The 18,807-nt window shown below is 29.8% G+C and overlaps 1 protein-coding gene across 1 annotated transcript; it reads left to right on the forward strand.

Annotated features, from left to right (window-relative positions):
* Positions 1 to 12,125: 12,125 nt before the first annotated feature.
* On the forward strand, positions 12,126 to 14,298 carry LOC137808234 (GRAS family transcription factor). The gene has a single exon (XM_068609254.2). It carries the CDS (start codon positions 12,692 to 12,694, stop codon positions 14,102 to 14,104), a length of 1,413 nt encoding a protein of 470 aa, XP_068465355.1. The 5' UTR covers positions 12,126 to 12,691; the 3' UTR covers positions 14,105 to 14,298.
* Positions 14,299 to 18,807: the final 4,509 nt, after the last annotated feature.

An 18,807-nucleotide genomic window follows, 5' to 3' on the forward strand; every position in this document is an offset into this window, starting at 1 on the left:
ATTGCAATAATAGTACACTTCATGGAATTATTGCAAATGTAATAATAAGTATTTTTTTGATAGAATTTTTGCGATGTTGCTTGAGAAAAAACTTCTAACTACAAGAGACCCAAACCCTTAGGTAAGTATGTATTTGTCTTATGGAGTAAATTAAAACATGTCAAATGAAGAAATTTTTCTCTTAAACGCTGTAGTTAGAGAATAATGAAAGTGTTGCGTCTAGAAGGGAGGTATGAGGGTATTGGATGCAATTGAGGTTATTTAAAAATGTAAGATTATATTTCATTTAGAATTATTTAATTTTTTTTTAAAAAAGTTAAAATTGATTTTTCACGATTAATATGAAGATGAAGGTACATTAGGAAAGTATGAAGGTGGAGAGAGAATTTGCCTTTATGATTTTGCTATTTCTGTCAAGATCGACTCAGTGTTATTTCCTTTATTTTTTATATTTTGGGCTGAATCTTAAGCGTATTTGTAAATAAAAATTGAGCTTATATTCTACTTCAAATTCAACATGGAGGAAACACATATTGAACTTCAATTAGCAAATGGCATGACGATGAGAAGTTTATTTAATTTAATCTCATTATGTGACAGGTGTCAAGGACATAATACTTATTGTAGATTGTTTGCTGGTCAGGTGTTGAACTAATTGACTTTAACCAATTTTTGTATAAAGGTTGGAACATCCCTAAAATGACTGTATAAGGATTGAAACACCCTGAAATATCATATTTTATTTTGTTTATTCTTTGTTGATAAAAAAAATATAAAAATCTCATATTTAACGTGACCTTAGAACCGCACAGATGAGAAAATCTCATATAATAACGTGGTATTGTTGCTAATTTTAGTCATATCCATGCACGAAGTCATGTTTCCTTCTTTTCCATGCACGCATTTTGCATCAAATAGTGTGATTTTAGTTACCATTAATTTCTGCATGAAACATAACATTCACACCTTCTTCTCTTTCTTTTTCTTTTTCATCCATAAATCACACAAAGAGAAGGAGAACAAAAAGTTATAGTAGAAAATATATTTATTTACAAGGCAAACTAAACATTTTGAAGATTACATATGCCGATCATTAATTTCACATGTTATGAAAAACCTTTCATAAATTTATCATTTCAATTGGTATACACTTTAACCTATTCTTTAATTTTTCTTATTAATTATGTTGTCATAATTTACTTAACTTTGAATTGATTATGTTACTCATCAAAATTGTTCCATAACAATATATAATAGTTAACAACTATTGAAAAAATTAATTAATTTCAAATTATTAAAATGCATGATCATGAGTAGAAGAATATTCTGTGTCATGATAATAGATATAACCTTAGAAACAAATTCTACTATACTTTTAGCATGTTAATATCCAATTTTGTTTTTCCTTGTTTACTCATTAACATATTCATACTTGTGAAAAACATTTGGGAATAAATATTTTCCCCCGCATGATAACATACATTCATGCATGTGGCCATGTATATTTCTATTTAAGTACGTCAATATGTAATTGCGGGTTAGCCCTCTAACGTTATTAACTGAGTTTATGTGGGATGGAAGACTTAATATTAAAGAATATATAATTGAAATTCTTTCTATTTAATAGAATTGTTATGACTTCACTCATCTCAACTTATATAATGAGATAATTAGTACTATTAATCAAAATTTCTATTAGTTGATTGTACATATTAAATTATTTATTTATACAGATATAATTTTTCTTTAATGTTTTGTCAAATCTTCTTATAGTGATACCTTAGTTTCTTGGAGGTAAACGGAGAAGATATATAAAATTTTGTGAGAAGGCTAAATTTATTTATTTTTATATATATATTTTTAAGAAAAATCGATAAATTAGTTCATTTTAAAGTTATTTTTTATCAGTTTTTGGAGATTTTATATGACATTCTGTTATGTCTTTTTGTATTAGTCTATATTTTTTTTTATAACAAGTACCGGTTGCCTGTTTTTTTGTTGTTGTTTTTTTTTTCATGGGTTTGGTATAGCCCTGTGTTTATGTATTTTTTCTTCTCTTTATTACACTTTACATATTTGAGCATATGATTGGTGAAGTTTTGAATGTTAAGAGATTCCAATATTCATAATGATACTTAATATGCAGATTTTATTAAAAAAGTTATACATATATTTATTGATAAAAAATATAAAATAAAATAAAAGATACTTTTTAAATATATAAATTCACCGTATACACATATTTACTTTGGGTTAAATGTACCTCTATTATTGTAGTATTGTGTTTTTTTATTTATTTTAGTTGCTGTAATTTTTTATGTAATTTAAAAAATATTATTTAAGTTTCTGTTGTTACTTTGTGTCACCAAAATATTAGCAATGATAACTTAAAAAAAAAAGTTTTCAAGACTAAAATTAGTAAAACATAACATTTGTAGAAGCGAGGTAAAAAACAAAAGATGAGAAACTTTTAAGAATAAAAGTATATTAATAATTAAACTAAATATTAATATAAAAATAAAAATACTTAAAGATTAATATTCCTTCTCGCTTATATTCCTCTCTTTTTTCTTTTCTCGTATCAAAATTTCATCTCTTCTAATTGGTATAAAGTGTGGTAAGAGATACTCTAAATTGTAAATGCTCCAACTTTACAATTCATGACAAGAGTATCAACATCATTTTTTCTGATTCCTTTTTTATATATCAGACAAAACTTAGATAGTATTATAAATATTGTTTCTGTTGTTTTTCAATCATATCATGATAATTTGTTTAATTACTATAATTCCATTAAATGTCATGTGTTAATAAAAGCGAACCTCCAATCTTGATTGAAAAAACAGAAATAGTTGATATGATATTACATATAGTTAAGTTTTGTCCTAATATGTTAATATTAAAGTTTCTTACGATTTTGACTACGAATATATTTTTTTCAGAGTCTACATGATAAATAGGATAAACTTTAAACCCGGGTTCAGCATAATCTAATTTAAAGACTTGCTCACCTAATCATTTTGTGACTAATAAAGTAGTGTGACCACGTGAATATCATGCATGTCTTTATTCTCATAATCCCCAAGTTCAATAGATAGTAATTTGCTATATGTATGACCCACCATTTTTGCTTTTATACATATGTCATTATCATTTTGTAAAATTTAAAATTATAGTCTTTTGACTCTTAGAATTTATTCCTTTTTATCATATTTAAGATGAATTAAAAGGACGAAATTTTGAGAAGGAAGACACAAAGGAGATGCAAAAGTGAAAATAAAAATATTTTTTTTTCTCATATGTATATATGCAGTATTTAGTTTTTAGCCTTTGAAATTGTTTTGCTTATAGTTTTTAGCATATGATGATTTCGTTATACATCTATGTAAGTACTTTTCATACTATAATATGCCGGTATACGTATATGCATGTGACACGGGTCTAATTATATAGAATTAAAAACATATGGGGAGTGAAGTTTAATTTTTCCGTTAGGATTCCAATTTTTTTGTAACTAGAGATGGGTCTTGATTTAAGTGAGGGAAAAATAGAAGGGCTTGGGCAATGATTGGTTAGATATTTTTGGATGAAAATATTTATTATATTCCATGGGTTTGTAGTTAAACGATAAATAATGCAAATATAATAAGAAGAGAGATTGTCATTTATCGTTAATATAGCACAACATTCGATGTTGGTGTCTTTATACCTTTGGCATGGCTATGTTTTGGGTATGTTCTCTTCCTAAAAATTAAGATAATCCACCAAGCGTGCATACTATGAAGAATTTAAAATGCAAAGAACAATTGCTATCAAATTGGGTATCTAAATGCACATGGCTATATTCATGCTACTCTTTTTTCCGTCTTTATTGTTATGAAGGAAGAAACATTTTACTATGGATGCCAGAGAATTCTCTCAGCAAGAAATTCCAAAAGACTGCTTAAAGACAATTGCTTCATCCCATATGTCTTGTAGTTCTTGTACCTTATTCAGGAATCCTCCTCAAAATTTTCATGCACAACTATTAAATTTGAGTTCCCTTAACTTATGCGTTTCTCCTTTTCTGCTTCCTTCAGATTCTTCTCATTCCTTTCTTTGCCTCACCCAATGCACACACACATATGATAAACTTATATATTAAATTATGACTGATCAAGTTAATAATCGAGATGGGAAAAGTTTCTCAGCTTTTTTATTGTAAGATTCCATTCTGCGTCTGAAAAAGAGAAAATTAGTTAGCAAGTGAAGATAAGACATGAGCGAGTTTTGGGAGATTTCTTGGAAACCATGATTTAGCAAAATAATTTTTATCTCCTTCATGAATTTCTCACTATATATGAGATGAGTGGGTCCCGTTAATAAGTCTGAAGTCACCTACATCACCACTTGTAATTTAGTGAATGCTTCTATGTCTTTTCATGCTTCATATACAATTATTTTCGGAGATATATTATAATAATCCAATCAATTAGTTCAGCCAAATAAAATATGGCAAGAAATAGTGGAGGATCAAAAGGCAACATAAAAACAGAACAGTATCCGATAGATTAGGACATGTCATTTAATTTTAACTCAAATTCATAAAATTAAATTCTAAGATAAATATTTTATATTTATTTATATTTTATAATTTAAGTTATTGTGGGATATCACATTTTATTTTTTACATGATACTTTCATTGCATGTTTAATCCTTATTTAAAAGTTTAATAGACTAACAATAATTAAATGTAACTATTTAACTCTTTCTAATGTGGTCGAAGAAATAAAATAGTAGAAATTGTAATTATCTGTGTTTAAGATATAAAGAGATACACATAATATAAAATCTAATTAAATGAGATGCATCTTAATTAAATAAGATAAAATCATAAATTTATTTATATAATAATAATTGATAATTAATCGTATATTTTATTTTTATTTATTTTTAATATTTCAACTTGACTCAATAAGAAATATAAATATGCACAAATTTCACACTTACATTCTTTTATTCATTTTTATAATCATATATTGAATAATGTTTTTAACTCTCATTGACTTAGATTTTTTTTTTTTTAGTGAATCTCTTCTCAAACTTCATCAACAACTCGATAATTAACTCTTGGAGGTATAAATTGAACTTTCTAGAAATATCACTTTTTTTTTATCTTAAAAGAGTTATATTCGATAAAAATATTTGACACTCACCATACGAATTCTTAGGAATATCACTTTTTTTATCTTGAAAAAGTTATATTTAATAAGAATATTTGGTACTCACCATACGACTTGGATAAAACTTTTTTCAAACCACAAAATTTTATAATTCTTATTAGAAGTGAAACTATTATCTTTGTTTTATCTAATCACTATAACAAAATCATGAAATAAAAACCAATTTTTAAAGACCAAAATAATTAGTTGTAATAGTAATTAAATTAGAAACCATTTTAGAATCTAAATAAAAATTTGGTTTCTAAATTAGTTTCTATTATTGCTAAATAGTTTCTAAATTGGTATCTAATTAGCAATCAAGGTTTTTGATACCAAATTTAGAAACTAAATAATTGGTAGTTAAAACCTTGGTTGCTAATTAAATACCAATTTAGAAACTATTTAACAATAATAAAAACTAATTTAGAAACATTTTTTTTTTAATTTCTAAAATGGTCTCTAATTTAATTATTATTGCAACTAATTATTTTGGTGTCTAAAAATTGATTTATATTTCATGATTTTATTATAGTGAATCTTGAGATAAATTCATTATTTATTAATACCTTCAAAACATACATAATTTTCTTTTTCCAAAAGAACGATGACATTGTCTAACACACAATGTGGCATATAACAACAATAAATATAAAATAAAATCTTTAATTTTATGACCATTAAATAAGAAATAATACAATTTGAAAATATACTATAGTTCATTCAAGATGAAATGATGTAATCCTTTCCTTAGCTTGACTTTTTTTTTGTCCCTAAGGTAGGTTTTAGTTGAAACATATCTACTGTGAGTACATTAAGCGTTCCACTTAAACTTCAGATACATTCAAACAACAATAAAGTCTTAGCTTAATTTTTGTCCCTAAGATAGGTTTTAGTTGAAACATATCTGCCGTAAGTACATTAAGTGTTCCACTTAAGATACATTCAAACAATAATAAATCCTATATAAAGTCCACGTTAACATTATATTTTATTACTATATATTATCTTAACCTTTATGTACTGTACTTAACTAAAAATTGTTTAATTGTTCTTACTTTGCATATTATAATCGCTCCAATTGAAGGCTAGTCAGAAGCCTTCAAAACCCCCCTCCTAACCAATTTCTTAACTATATACAAAAGTTTTGGCACTTTTATGTTAATTTTTTTTATCAATACAAAATAAAATTAATAATATAAAACATTTAAAAAATATTCCAACACCACCAGTATATAAAAAGGTGTAAGAAAGCTAATCAGCTTTAAAAAAAATAAAAAAAAATCAACCCACTCAACAAAACCTTCCTAATTTGAACTGTTGCTTCAGATTCAAACATTTAGGATTCAAATAGTCCTAGGTACCTTTTAATATTTTTTCCTCCAAAACTAAATATAATAAATTACAAAATTGAGATAGTTATATTTATACACCAAACTTATTAAATATATATATATATATATTATTTATTTCAAATTTATTGAGATAATATAATCAATGATCACATTCGAATTATTATTATTTGTTTGTTTTGAATTTGAAGTTCTATCACAACGTTATTTTTAAAAGTTACACAACGTTATTTTTAAAAGTTACTTCTGAAAATTAAGAAAGATTTGTATATTTAAATTATGATTGACTTCAACTTTTAAGTGATCTGATTATTAGAAAATGACACAAATATTTTAACTTCAAAATGTTATTAAGATAACATCTTTAATATCAAAATATTATACGTTTTGAAGTTTAGAATTTAGGTACACTTTTATTTTTAAAAAATAAAAAATATAAGATAAGTTTTTTTATTGAAAAGGATAAATGTAACTAATTAATGGGTTACGAATAATAACTAAAGAAAACATCTATAACTTTGTAACCAACATTGTGTCCCCATTACAAGATTTCAAGTATCCAAAACATCTTATCCACGCTAATATTAAGGACAAGGTCATCATAAGATAATCATATCACAATCTGTTTAGTAAATCGTGATTTAAAGATTGGATGATTATGAAACATCTACCAGAATTCAACCTCCAAGTATGTAATTTGTAAAAGCAAAAAAGAAAAATAACGTGAAAAAGATATTGAAAAAAAGCATCATATGAATACGTAGTATGACTCAGAAATTTCTTATAATTCACACTAATTTAAAAATTCCAATTATGTTTTGTGGCTTACTCTTTGATATCGATCGATGATTAGAGAGTTTTGAAAGAAACGTCCTCCCAGGAGAGGTAGTAGACATGTGTTGGATTACATGGTAGATAAAACTAATAGATGTTGTGGTCTGAAATTTGATATTAAGAGAGAGAATCCATGTGAGGAAAAATAGAGTGGGGACAAAAAAAATGTACTCTCTGGATAGTTGCAGATATGCTTTGGGTACATGCTAGATAAAACAGATGTTCTAGTCTGGATTTTGATATTAAAAGATAGAATCGAAGTAGGGAAAAAAAGAAGAAGAAGAAGAAGAAGAGAGAGAATGTAAGGGAGAGTGGGGGACCAAGCAGATATGGAGAATGATATATATATATATATCAGACAATAAACACAGGACTTTTTAGACCAGTGATTCTTATATAAATTATTTGTTTTGTCTATTTTGCCAAACGAATTTCGATGTAATATATTGGAGATTTGTTAATTAAGGTTCCTCTGTAATTTACTCGCAAAGTTTCCGAGATTTATTGGGGATTGTTCTATATTCGATTGCGACGAAACGGCTTGTAGATTAATATTTCATTTCATATACTACTGCAAACTAGTATTTCTTTTAACTCATTATTGCGGAGGTGTTGTTACTTCATTTGATATACGGAATAAAAAATAGCAAGATTCCAGAGTTATTCGAAAAGCAGAGTCAAACTATGAATTAAAAAATTATAATGAGAATATATGATGGATAGAGTGGATGATATGGTTTATTATCTACCTGGTTTTGGGATCATTTACTTCACATACAAAGTACAAATTAATAATCTTTTACTCTCTCTCCGTTTAATTTGTTGATTTAATGATCTTCCAACATACTTTTGTTTGCCATTATTTTGTTGTCTAAGACGTGATCTTCACATTCTACATGCGCAAGACTAATAATGTTTGGATGATGTTGATTTTACAATGGCTGCTGCAATGTGTTTTGCAGTGGAGAACGCTCACCAATAAACTTCTTCCAACATGTTTATTACTCTTTTATTTCACGTGAAATAGTATTCTGCTATATTAAGTAACAGTTTTGGATTGTAATTTGTACAAGGTTTTTAGTTCAAAATTTGGTTTTATCATTCAACTAAATAAAAGGTAAATGACATTTTCAATTGGATTCGATCTAACAAATTTGTATACTCAAATCTTTCATGCAAAGGCTATGCCAAACATATAAGCTATGTATGTAGTAGTATTTCTTTCACCCTAAAACAAAATATTCTAGACCACCCAACGCATGCGACTCATACAAGAAATTCCAAAACTTTAATGCTAGTAAATTTATCTTGTTTGTTCTCATATCAAAATCACTTAAGTAAACTATCTTTTTTTATAATAATACTTTTTTTGTTCTCATATACTGGCTAAAATAAATAGTAATGCACTTATAAGTATTGATCTTGACTTGCTTGTTTCTCTTTATCTTGTTTTACCTCCAAAAAAGGTTCATCTTCAAAGTCATTCCAGTACAAGGACCCAGGTAGATAATTAATACTCATCAATTCCACTTATTAATAGCTGCTTAGATATGCATTCATTCTTACTTTTAATAATCACTGTTCAATGACTTTGATTTCAATACTGATCAATTAATTTGATTTCTAGTTGACACTGTTAGAATAAGTGTTCGATAATAGGAGAGAAAAAAAATATTTGAAAGAAATATCAAAAGAAAATTATTAATTAGTCATCAGTAATTTTTTTTCCTATTTAAGTGTTTGTTAATACGAGAGAAAACATATATTTGAAAAAAATATAAAAAGATATTGATTAATTAGCCATCCGTATGTTTTTTTTCTTATTTAAGTGTTTGTTAATATGAGAAAAAATATATATTTAAAAGAAACATCACGATATATTGATTAATTAGTTATGAGTTATATATTGAATATAATATTTTCAATTCAAATAGGTTTATGATGTTTTTTTTTTTCACTTATATGTTTTTCAACTTGTATTTTTTTAAACAATATTTGACTACAAGTCATATTTGAATATCAAATATCTCTTTCTAAAGTTTATGTCACTTTCACATTAGTGATTTTCTCTTAGATTAAAGTTTTTTTAATCAAATGTATCTAATTGTAATTCTTACTTATACTCTTGTTCACCCCAATGAGACATGCTTACTCAAATTATGTCAGTAAGACTTTTGATACATGGGATGCATATATCTAGAGTCTATTATCTACTTATTCGTATTTGTTTGAATGAGTCACTAAGACAAATCATATCAACTATGGTATTATTTGTTGGACAATTCGATTTGAGAAATATCAAGATGAATAATCACAAATGTGTCATGAGCTAATACACATGAGAATATGAAATCATTTTCAACCAAAAACCTAAGAACAATAAGTTTTTTGGGACTTCATATATGTTATCCAACTTGCTTATTTCTATACCATGTAAAACTCCAACTCACCAGAATCCTAACAATCTTTCCCTCAAGCGTAAGACCTTTAACATTGATACACTATCCCTCGAGTTTGAGCATATCAAACAATAATGTTGTTTGAGCCAGTGTGAGTTGGAGTCTCACATTATGTAGAAATGAGTAAGCTAAACAACATCTAGATAAAAAAAAACCACAAAACTAATGTATTAAAATTTTAAGTAATAGTGTCATGTTTTATTGTGTTTTGACTAGTAATCCGTTAGTAAAGACCTCCCCATTATTTCTCTCTTCAATTTTCCCAACATTTGTTTTCTTTCCTTAAGTTGTGTAATGATAAGGCCTATGGGACCATTGACAAGGTTTTTATCCTTTAAGCTCTTCCATCAAAACCAACCATCCAATTATGTTGCACAAGTTTGTTAAAGAAAATTCTAACACTATTTATTTGAGAGAAAAATTAGTTAAATGAGCTCACTATAAAGCTATAACTTTTTAATAATGGATCAATTGTAAAGGACATTTCTTGTTATCCATCATGAAAACCAAGATGGTTAAGAGCAATTTTTTTTTTCATTTGCCAGTGTTGTTCAAATATAAAAAAAACACATAAAATATTATTTCTTATTTTTTTTAAAAAAAACAAAAGAATGTTTATCAAACCTTTTGATATATAAATTGAAGTTAAGTAATTTATTTTTTTATATTTCATAAATGATGAGGATATGATAACCTTTTTGTATTATACAAAATTTCTAAAATAGTCCATTCATTAAATTATGCCGTAACTACATTGAAAAAAAATGATACTTGGACACCAAATAGTAAAAACAAGGTTGTCAAGTTCTAAAATTTGGGATAAAATAACTTTATATATGTAATGTGTTTTATTTTTTTTTACATACACAAAATAAAAATATCTTCTTATTCTTATTCTGTTACATTTTAGTATACGAGTTTCTTCCTAAAACTATGCTAAAATCTTTCTCTTTGTACCATGTTTATTATTTATTTTCCTTCTACCAATTTTTCAATGTTAGTGTCTTTCATGATCTTCCTCTAGTTGTTATTATGTCTATCCATGTAAATCTTACCATATTTACATGATTTATGAGTTAAAATAACTTACTTACTCAATGATCTTAAGATGTCTTCTTTAAAATAATTTGTTATTATATTATGATAATCAAAGCATTTTTTTTATATTAATGTAAATCATGTTTATGTGATTATCATCTTATTTAAAAAAAAGTCTAGATGGTTTGGTCTGATTCCTCCATATATCTAATTTCTAAACTATTTTTTACAAGTATAACAAAATTAGTGTTAATAAACATTTCCTTATCGCTAGACTATTGCACAAAAGTCTCAATTTGGCTGAATCATCAAATTAAAAAGCAACTACACAGTTTTTAATAAAGGATACTCTGGCACTAAGTAATATAAGAAAGATTGTCAAGGTCTAGAAACTTACAAGGTGTAGTCAATTATTTTCTTTATTGATCTTATTCTAGAGCTAATGATAAATGACTCTATATACATTATGTATTTTGTATATTTAGACATATATAGATAAAGTAAAAATTTGTCTTCTGTATGATTTATAGAGGTTAATACAATTTTAAGTTTTTATTTATAAATTTTATTGTGTTTTTTCATAAGTGGGTTGAACTGTCACAAGGTTGTGCATATGGAAAAATCAGAAGAGAATATGATGATTAGAAAATAATAAAATTTATAATGGAACCTAATAAAAGTTTGAGATAAAGTAAAAATATTCCGTAAGATGCAATGGAGAGGACATATGAATTTTGAAAGAATTTTTTTGAGAGCTTTATGAGATTATGAATTTGTTTTTGATGAAAATGTGATAATGAAGAAATAAAAGTTCAAATCATGTATAAAGATTTTAAATTTAAATGCATGAAACTAAATTATAGATATTAAAATATAAAAAATTGATGAGAGAAATGAAGTCCGATAAGGAGAGCATTGGAAGGTGGGAATAGGTTTGTATTTGTCCGATGTTAAGTTTGTGAATTAAGAAGTGCATCCTAGGTAGCTGGGCATTGATATGCATTATGTGTGTTATTGTGGTTTGAGAACATGGGAGTGAGAAAATATAGCACATTCTGATGGGGGCAGAAAAGAAAGGAAAAGGAGGTGGTGATGAAAAAATGATTTGTTCAATTATGTGATGACCCGTGAGAGAGTGAGCCAAAAGCTTAACTGCCTCAAATCCCTCCCACAGTGCCCACCATTACATGACAAAACCCCAACTCCCATATACAAACAATTTGCTGGCCGGCTGCTTCACATGCCTCCAAAATCCAACACGAGCAGTGCTCCTACGGCTACAGGTACTACCCTCTCTCCACTGCCTCCCTCTTATATTTCATCTCTCTCTCTCTTTGAAAACAAACCAAAATCAGAAAAGATAAAAAGGGTTAATTATCTCTGGAGAGTGGAGTGGGATTAGCACCTTTTGTAGCCATGAAAGTGATGTTCTCAGCACTACTCCTTTTGCCATCTGAAAAAGCCTGAACTCCCCCTAGAAGGGTCTCTTTTGCCCAATTTGACTTCAAATATGTTTTCTCGGGCCGAGAGTTTCCCCTCCACCGATCAGTCTCTGTTGGGAAGAACGATAATATAATCCCTCAAGAAAAAGCTGAACTGTCTATTTTGTGAGCAGAATTCTCCCAAACTCTACTGCCAATTTTCACCCACAACTTGGATCGCTTCCCAATGGCAAAGGTACCCACTACTAGTCAGGTCACTTTCCCTTTTCCCCTCTTCTCTCATTAATTCTCCTTTCACCTCTGCCCAACTTTCTTCTCCTTCCTTTTAATTCATTCAAAACCCATCATCCCAACACCTGCGCTGTCCATGACGCAATTCACACCCCAACTGCCTCCCTTCCACCAAATCACACCCCTCCCCAACCCTACCATGAACAAAAACCAAATCCCTAGGACTAGGCCCTGGCCTGCAGGCTTTCCTACCTCCAAGGCCTTAACCAACTTCGGAGACGCTAACTGCATGGAACAGTTACTTGTTCACTGTGCCAACGCCATTCAAACAAACGACGTAACCCTCGCACAACAAATCCTTTGGGTCCTCAACAACATAGCCTCCCCCGACGGCGACTCCAATCAACGTCTTGCCTCCAGCTTCCTCCGCGCTCTCACCGCACGTGCCGCCCAAACCAAGATGCTCGTCGCTGTAGCCGATCACGACCGCACCAACCTCTCCATAGACACCCACAAATTCTCCGTCATCGAGCTCGCCAACTTCGTCGACCTAACTCCCTGGCACCGCTTCGGCTTCACCGCCGCCAACGCTGCCGTCCTAGCAGCCACCGAGGGCTTCTCCGTCATCCACATCGTCGACCTGAGCCTCACGCATTGCATGCAGATTCCCACGCTCATCGACGCCATCGCCAGCCGCCACGAGGTCACTCCCCTCATTAAACTTACTGTTGCCGATGCCACCTGCAGAGACATCCCTCCTATGCTCGACCTCTCCTACGACGAACTCGGCGCCAAGTTGATCAATTTCGCAAGGTCCAGAAACGTCGTCATGGAATTCAGAGTGGTTTCTTCCACTTACCAAGACGGCTTCGCGGGTTTGATCGAACAGTTAAGAGTGCAACAACAACATTTTGTTTACGCAGCAGAACCTCGCTCCTGTGAGGCTTTGGTTATCAACTGTCACATGATGCTTCACTACATCCCCGACGAATCCCTACACGCAATTCCTGAAACTGACTTGGCCTCTTTGCTCTACGATTCTTCTTCTGCTGCTGCTTCTTCTGCTGTTAGTGTTACTTCCACTTCCTCGCTGCGATCCTTGTTCCTTAAATCCCTGCGGGGTTTGGATCCAACGGTTGTAATCTTGGTAGATGAAGATGCGGATTTGACATCCAATAACTTGGTTTGCAGGCTAAGATCTGCGTTTAACTATCTATGGATACCTTACGACACTGTGGACACGTTCCTTCCACGAGGGAGCAAGCAAAGACAGTGGTACGAAGCAGACATTTGCTGGAAGATTGAGAACGTGATAGCGCACGAAGGGATTGAGAGGGTGGAGAGGGTTGAGCCTAAGACTAGGTGGGAGCAGCGAATGAAAAACGCGAACTTTCAAGGGGTGGCTTTCAGTGATGACTCTGTTGCGGAGGTGAAGGGCATGCTTGATGAGCATGCTGCGGGGTGGGGATTGAAGAGGGAAGATGAACACATTCTCCTCACTTGGAAAGGACACAACGTCGTCTTTGCCTCTGCTTGGTTACCTGCTTGAACATCATTTTTTCCCGCTTTCTACTTTATCAATAACAGACATTCATTATTTTCCTATTTACTCTTTCTTAGTAACTTTCTTAAATAGTAACATTCTACTTTTTAGAGTAAATAACTAGATCACAACTTACTTTTAGGTCTTTCTCATGCTTTTAGATACTATCAATGCAGCTCTTTCATTTTTTTCCTGGTGCATTTTTATTATTTCTAGACATTCTTGAGATTTTAAACATTTTATCCAAAATTCAAATCTATGATAGTTTAATTGTCTCTTGGTAACCAAAAGCCGTTAATTTTGAAATGAGAAGAGGTCAACGAATGTCTTAATGACTAAAAACATTTTTATTGAAAATTGCAATATCATTAAAGTACATTTTTACCATATTTTGTTTTCTGTTAATTTCTCTGAACAAGTGCCTTTTAACTAAACAGTAAATTTTGAAGATGAAATCTATGACCACTGAATCCTTGACCACCTGAAACAAATAATGGTGAGGGTGCATTAAATGCGAAGCTAGTGACAGTCTATTATATACTCCTGTAAAATTGTGCGGTGTTTCCTAGGTATAATTGTAGTAGATCATTATGGACGTGTGATCTTCACTTTTTGTTTGCTATATGTGATGGTAAGAATTGGATTCCCCTATCTCAGGTACAACCAAAAAAACAGTATTCTTATAAATCTTATCCTTTACTAAACTTACGATAACTTTAGTACTTCCTTTCTTGTAGAATATTTATATATATAATGCAAGATAAAAGTTACAATAGTATCAGGCCAGAAGATAACATGAGACTAACCAGAGACTATTAAGTTTGTAACACGGTACATACAAATTTCAAAAGCTAACCAAAAGGCAAGAGATTGCCTAATTGCACCAAATAGAAATTTCTTCCATATGTAACACCCATATGATCATCTCCCTCACCTGACCCCTGTTCTTCAAGCATCTCCCCCCACCCTCCTTCAAACGCCTCCATCAAATAATTACTACAAAATATGAAAGGAGTTACGTCTCTTAAGGAAATTAATTAAAGAGAGAAAGTGTTGTTGATAATGGCTAAAGGTTACAAGTCTGCAACTCCCTTGTGTCAATGGCATGGCAGGGGGCATCATAAGCAAATGGTTGCTATTGGTTGTAATTCAACAATTGCTACTCTAACAAGTTGTAGGTTTATACTGATCGGTTGCTATATATGTGTACAACGCTACTCAATTTCTAGAAGTTATAAACTTGAAAAATGATACATTCACAATCTTGTCTCATTATACAACTTTTTTTCTTTGCTTAAAATTTTAATTTTTATATAAAATAATAAAAATACATTTATTTTATATCATCAATTAGAGGTTGTATAATGCAGCAGGTTGTCAATATATCATTCATCTACAAACTTATACAATCTTTGGTGGATTATAATAGAAAATAAGTAATATATTGACAACTCACACCAATTTACAACTCCATTTCTCTGCTTAAAAATTCAGTTTTGCATGAAATGATGAAAATAACCTCTTTTTTATAGCATTAATCACACATTGTACATTGGAACATGTTGTCAAAATATCATTACTAATAATAGATTGCTACTAGGGTCAATTTGGAAAGACGTGGTATATTGGTTGAAAATGTTTTGGTAGTTTGTGAGTAAAGGAGGAGGAGTCTTGTCGCCACTTGTTTTTTTATTGCAGTTTTGCTTGGCTTGTTTGGAGTCATTGCTTTGGGTGGCCAGGTGTGTCGCTTGTGTTCCACAACGATCCTGTGTCAAATTTTTTACAATTCAGGATGTGCAATGCTTCAGGTCCAGTTAATGATATTTGGCGTGCAATTTGAGTTGGAGTAGTAAATGAAATCTGGAAACACAGGAACAATGTCATCTTTAAAAGGGGCGTAGCTGACGCATCTGAAGTGTTCGCAATGGTTCAAGTAAAAGTTTGGTCTTGGATTTTTTCAAAATCCTGTTTTGGTTTGTTCTCCTATTCTAATTGGTGTTTGGACCCTTTGGCTTGTATGAGGCTGGTTTCTATATGTCTTGTTTGAGAATTTTTTATTTTGTTTGATTTTGTCAGTATGGTAGATGTTTCTTGGTAGGAGGAGGATAAAGTGCAATTTTGTATAAGGGTTGAACCACCCTTGAAGTGATTCATATTTATTAATTTTTTATTGCTGATAAAAAAAATATTGATAATAGAAAAAGATATTTTAACACTTGTCCCATAATCTTAATAGTAGCATGTTTATTAATTTTAAAACAATAATTTAGTTATTTTTAATATTATTTAAATTTTCTTTAGCCATGTTAATATAATTTACTTGAAAATTACAAAGAAAAAATGTTTAAAAATCTAAAACTAAACTCTGCATTGATTCTCAGGGCGTAGTTGCAGTTCAACAAGGTCTAGCATGTCGAAGGGGCTGAGAAAATTAAAAAAAAAAATATAGTACTCTAGGCTAAGTCGACAATGTTATTCAATAATTTGTATTTATTAGTTATATTGCCAAGCTAATACAAAATTTTAATATATTTAATTTTTATTTAGTTAGTTAGATCAACATATATAATTTAATATATTGATGTCTAAATTATCTTACTGATTGTTTGAAATTTGAGTTATAATTGGTCAAACTTATGTATTATTTTTGTATACCTTAAATCCATGTTTTTGGACTTATAGACATCAGTTTGACTATAATAAGAAGAAGTTTGCTTTAGATATTTTAGTTATAATACATGCTAAAACTTTTAATTGTATATTTCCAAATATTTCCTCTTTATCCTCTTTACCATTCTATTTCTAGATAATATAGAATTTCTCTATTTCCATATGCTTATTACCATAATTACTCATATTGCCTTCTATATCTTGTTGCCTTTATTATTTAAACTAGATAACATAACTTATATATTTTCTATCCTTATATTTAAACCAGTCAATATTTTTTATCTTTCTAATTTCGTAAACTTATAAAATTTTTGTTCTTATAAAAAAAATAATTATAAATTTGACCTGTAGTTGTTTTAAAATTGAAAAAAAAAACATTGACTCCCTATGTAGCACAGATACGGATACAGACACTGACACGACACGGATACTGACACAGAGATACGTATAATCTCTAAACACGGGGACACGGATCTATATATTATATAATTTTGAATTATATAAATTGAAAATAAATATTTATGTGCAAAAAGTATGTTTCAGATTCTTTTGGGAGCAGGAAGATATTTTTCATGACTGGTTCAAAAAAATTTGTTCCTTATTTTTATAATCATAATAAAAATTTATACAATAAATTTGAGTTTTTAGAAAATTATTGTATTTATACCTTTTAAAATTGTATTAAAACCGTGCTAGAATTTTTAAAAATTCAACAAATAGTTTTTGAATTGAACACTTCACCGATAAGTGTCCTACGAATGTCAATATCGATACGTGTGTCCGACACAGATACGCACATTTAAGAGAAGTGTCCGAACCTCGTACCTGTTGATATATTTTTCAATTTCTACCCGAAAATGTTGACGTGTCTAATGATAATGTTAGTCACTCGTTTGTTAGAACGTTAATAACAATTTTAAATTATAAGTTTTAACATTGTTATTATAAAAAATTATGTCAGCATTTTAAAGCAATTATATGATATATTATGTTGAACTAAAATTATTTAATTTTTGAATTTTAGACCATATTTGCTGTAAAATTTATTAGAGACTAAATATGTACATTGACAAAACGATGCGATCAAACAAAATCCTTCTTCAATTTATTTCTATCTATTTGACGTAAGGATTCGTACTTCGTTTCACAATTCCGCTTGATTGTGATTTTGTAAGATAAAAGAGTGACATGACATGTTTTCGACAAATAAAACTCTGAATGGAGAGTTTTCAAATTCTTCTCCATCCTTACAAAAAGAGTTTTAGAGCCTTTTTCCTTTGAACCTTTTTACAAAAGTTTCTAAACCAAAAGCTTCTATAAGGAATTATCCACTATCATAACTGTAACCGAAAGGTATAACCAAGAAGTTATGTCGAGAATTACACATGAAATTTACACGAAAGAATAAAAAAAAAATAAAAAAAAATATATATATATATAATTACTATAGCAAGACCTAATTTAATAAAAGTCCAAATTAATGGGTATGTGTAAAGTAATAAAGTGGTGCAGAAAGAAAAGTCCAAATAAGAAATGACCCCAATAACAAAACTCTATAAATAGAGGAAGAGGTAAGTAAGAGTGAATTTTATCTAAAGAACATAAAACTATTTCTGACTTTGGTATCGGAGTGCCTTGCAAGTACACACACTCATCCGTGAGGAGAAGTAGTCGAGAGCCCTACCTGAGAGAAGCCGAGAGTTTTACTTGGAGAGAAGCCGAGAGTCCTACCTGAAGAGAAACCGAAAGCCCAGTCTGGAGAGAAGCCCAAAACCTGCAGATCAGTGGAAGAAGGTGGTCTTATCAACTTACTTAAGTGTTCTCGGTCCTGGTTGTAAGAACAATAACTATATCTTTCCTCTAAGTCCCTAGCATGTTTTATCCTTCTCAAAGTTTATTTTTTGTAAACTTCTAAATTTATCTATTTAAATGTCAATCCTTTCCATGTCAGGTCCACTTATCATTTTTCAAATTACACTATTGTTGGGTAACCCTTTCAACACGTACACAATAATCGTGTTTTTAATAAATATTATTGG

This window comes from Phaseolus vulgaris, chromosome 3, assembly GCF_051622355.1.
Source record: "Phaseolus vulgaris cultivar YP4 chromosome 3, ASM5162235v1, whole genome shotgun sequence".
Taxonomy (NCBI): Eukaryota; Viridiplantae; Streptophyta; class Magnoliopsida; order Fabales; family Fabaceae; genus Phaseolus; species Phaseolus vulgaris.

Excerpts from the sequence above, each read along its gene's own strand:
- LOC137808234 (XM_068609254.2), top strand. The coding sequence starts at position 12,692 with ATGACGCAATTCACACCCCAACTGCCTCCCTTCCACCAAATCACACCC.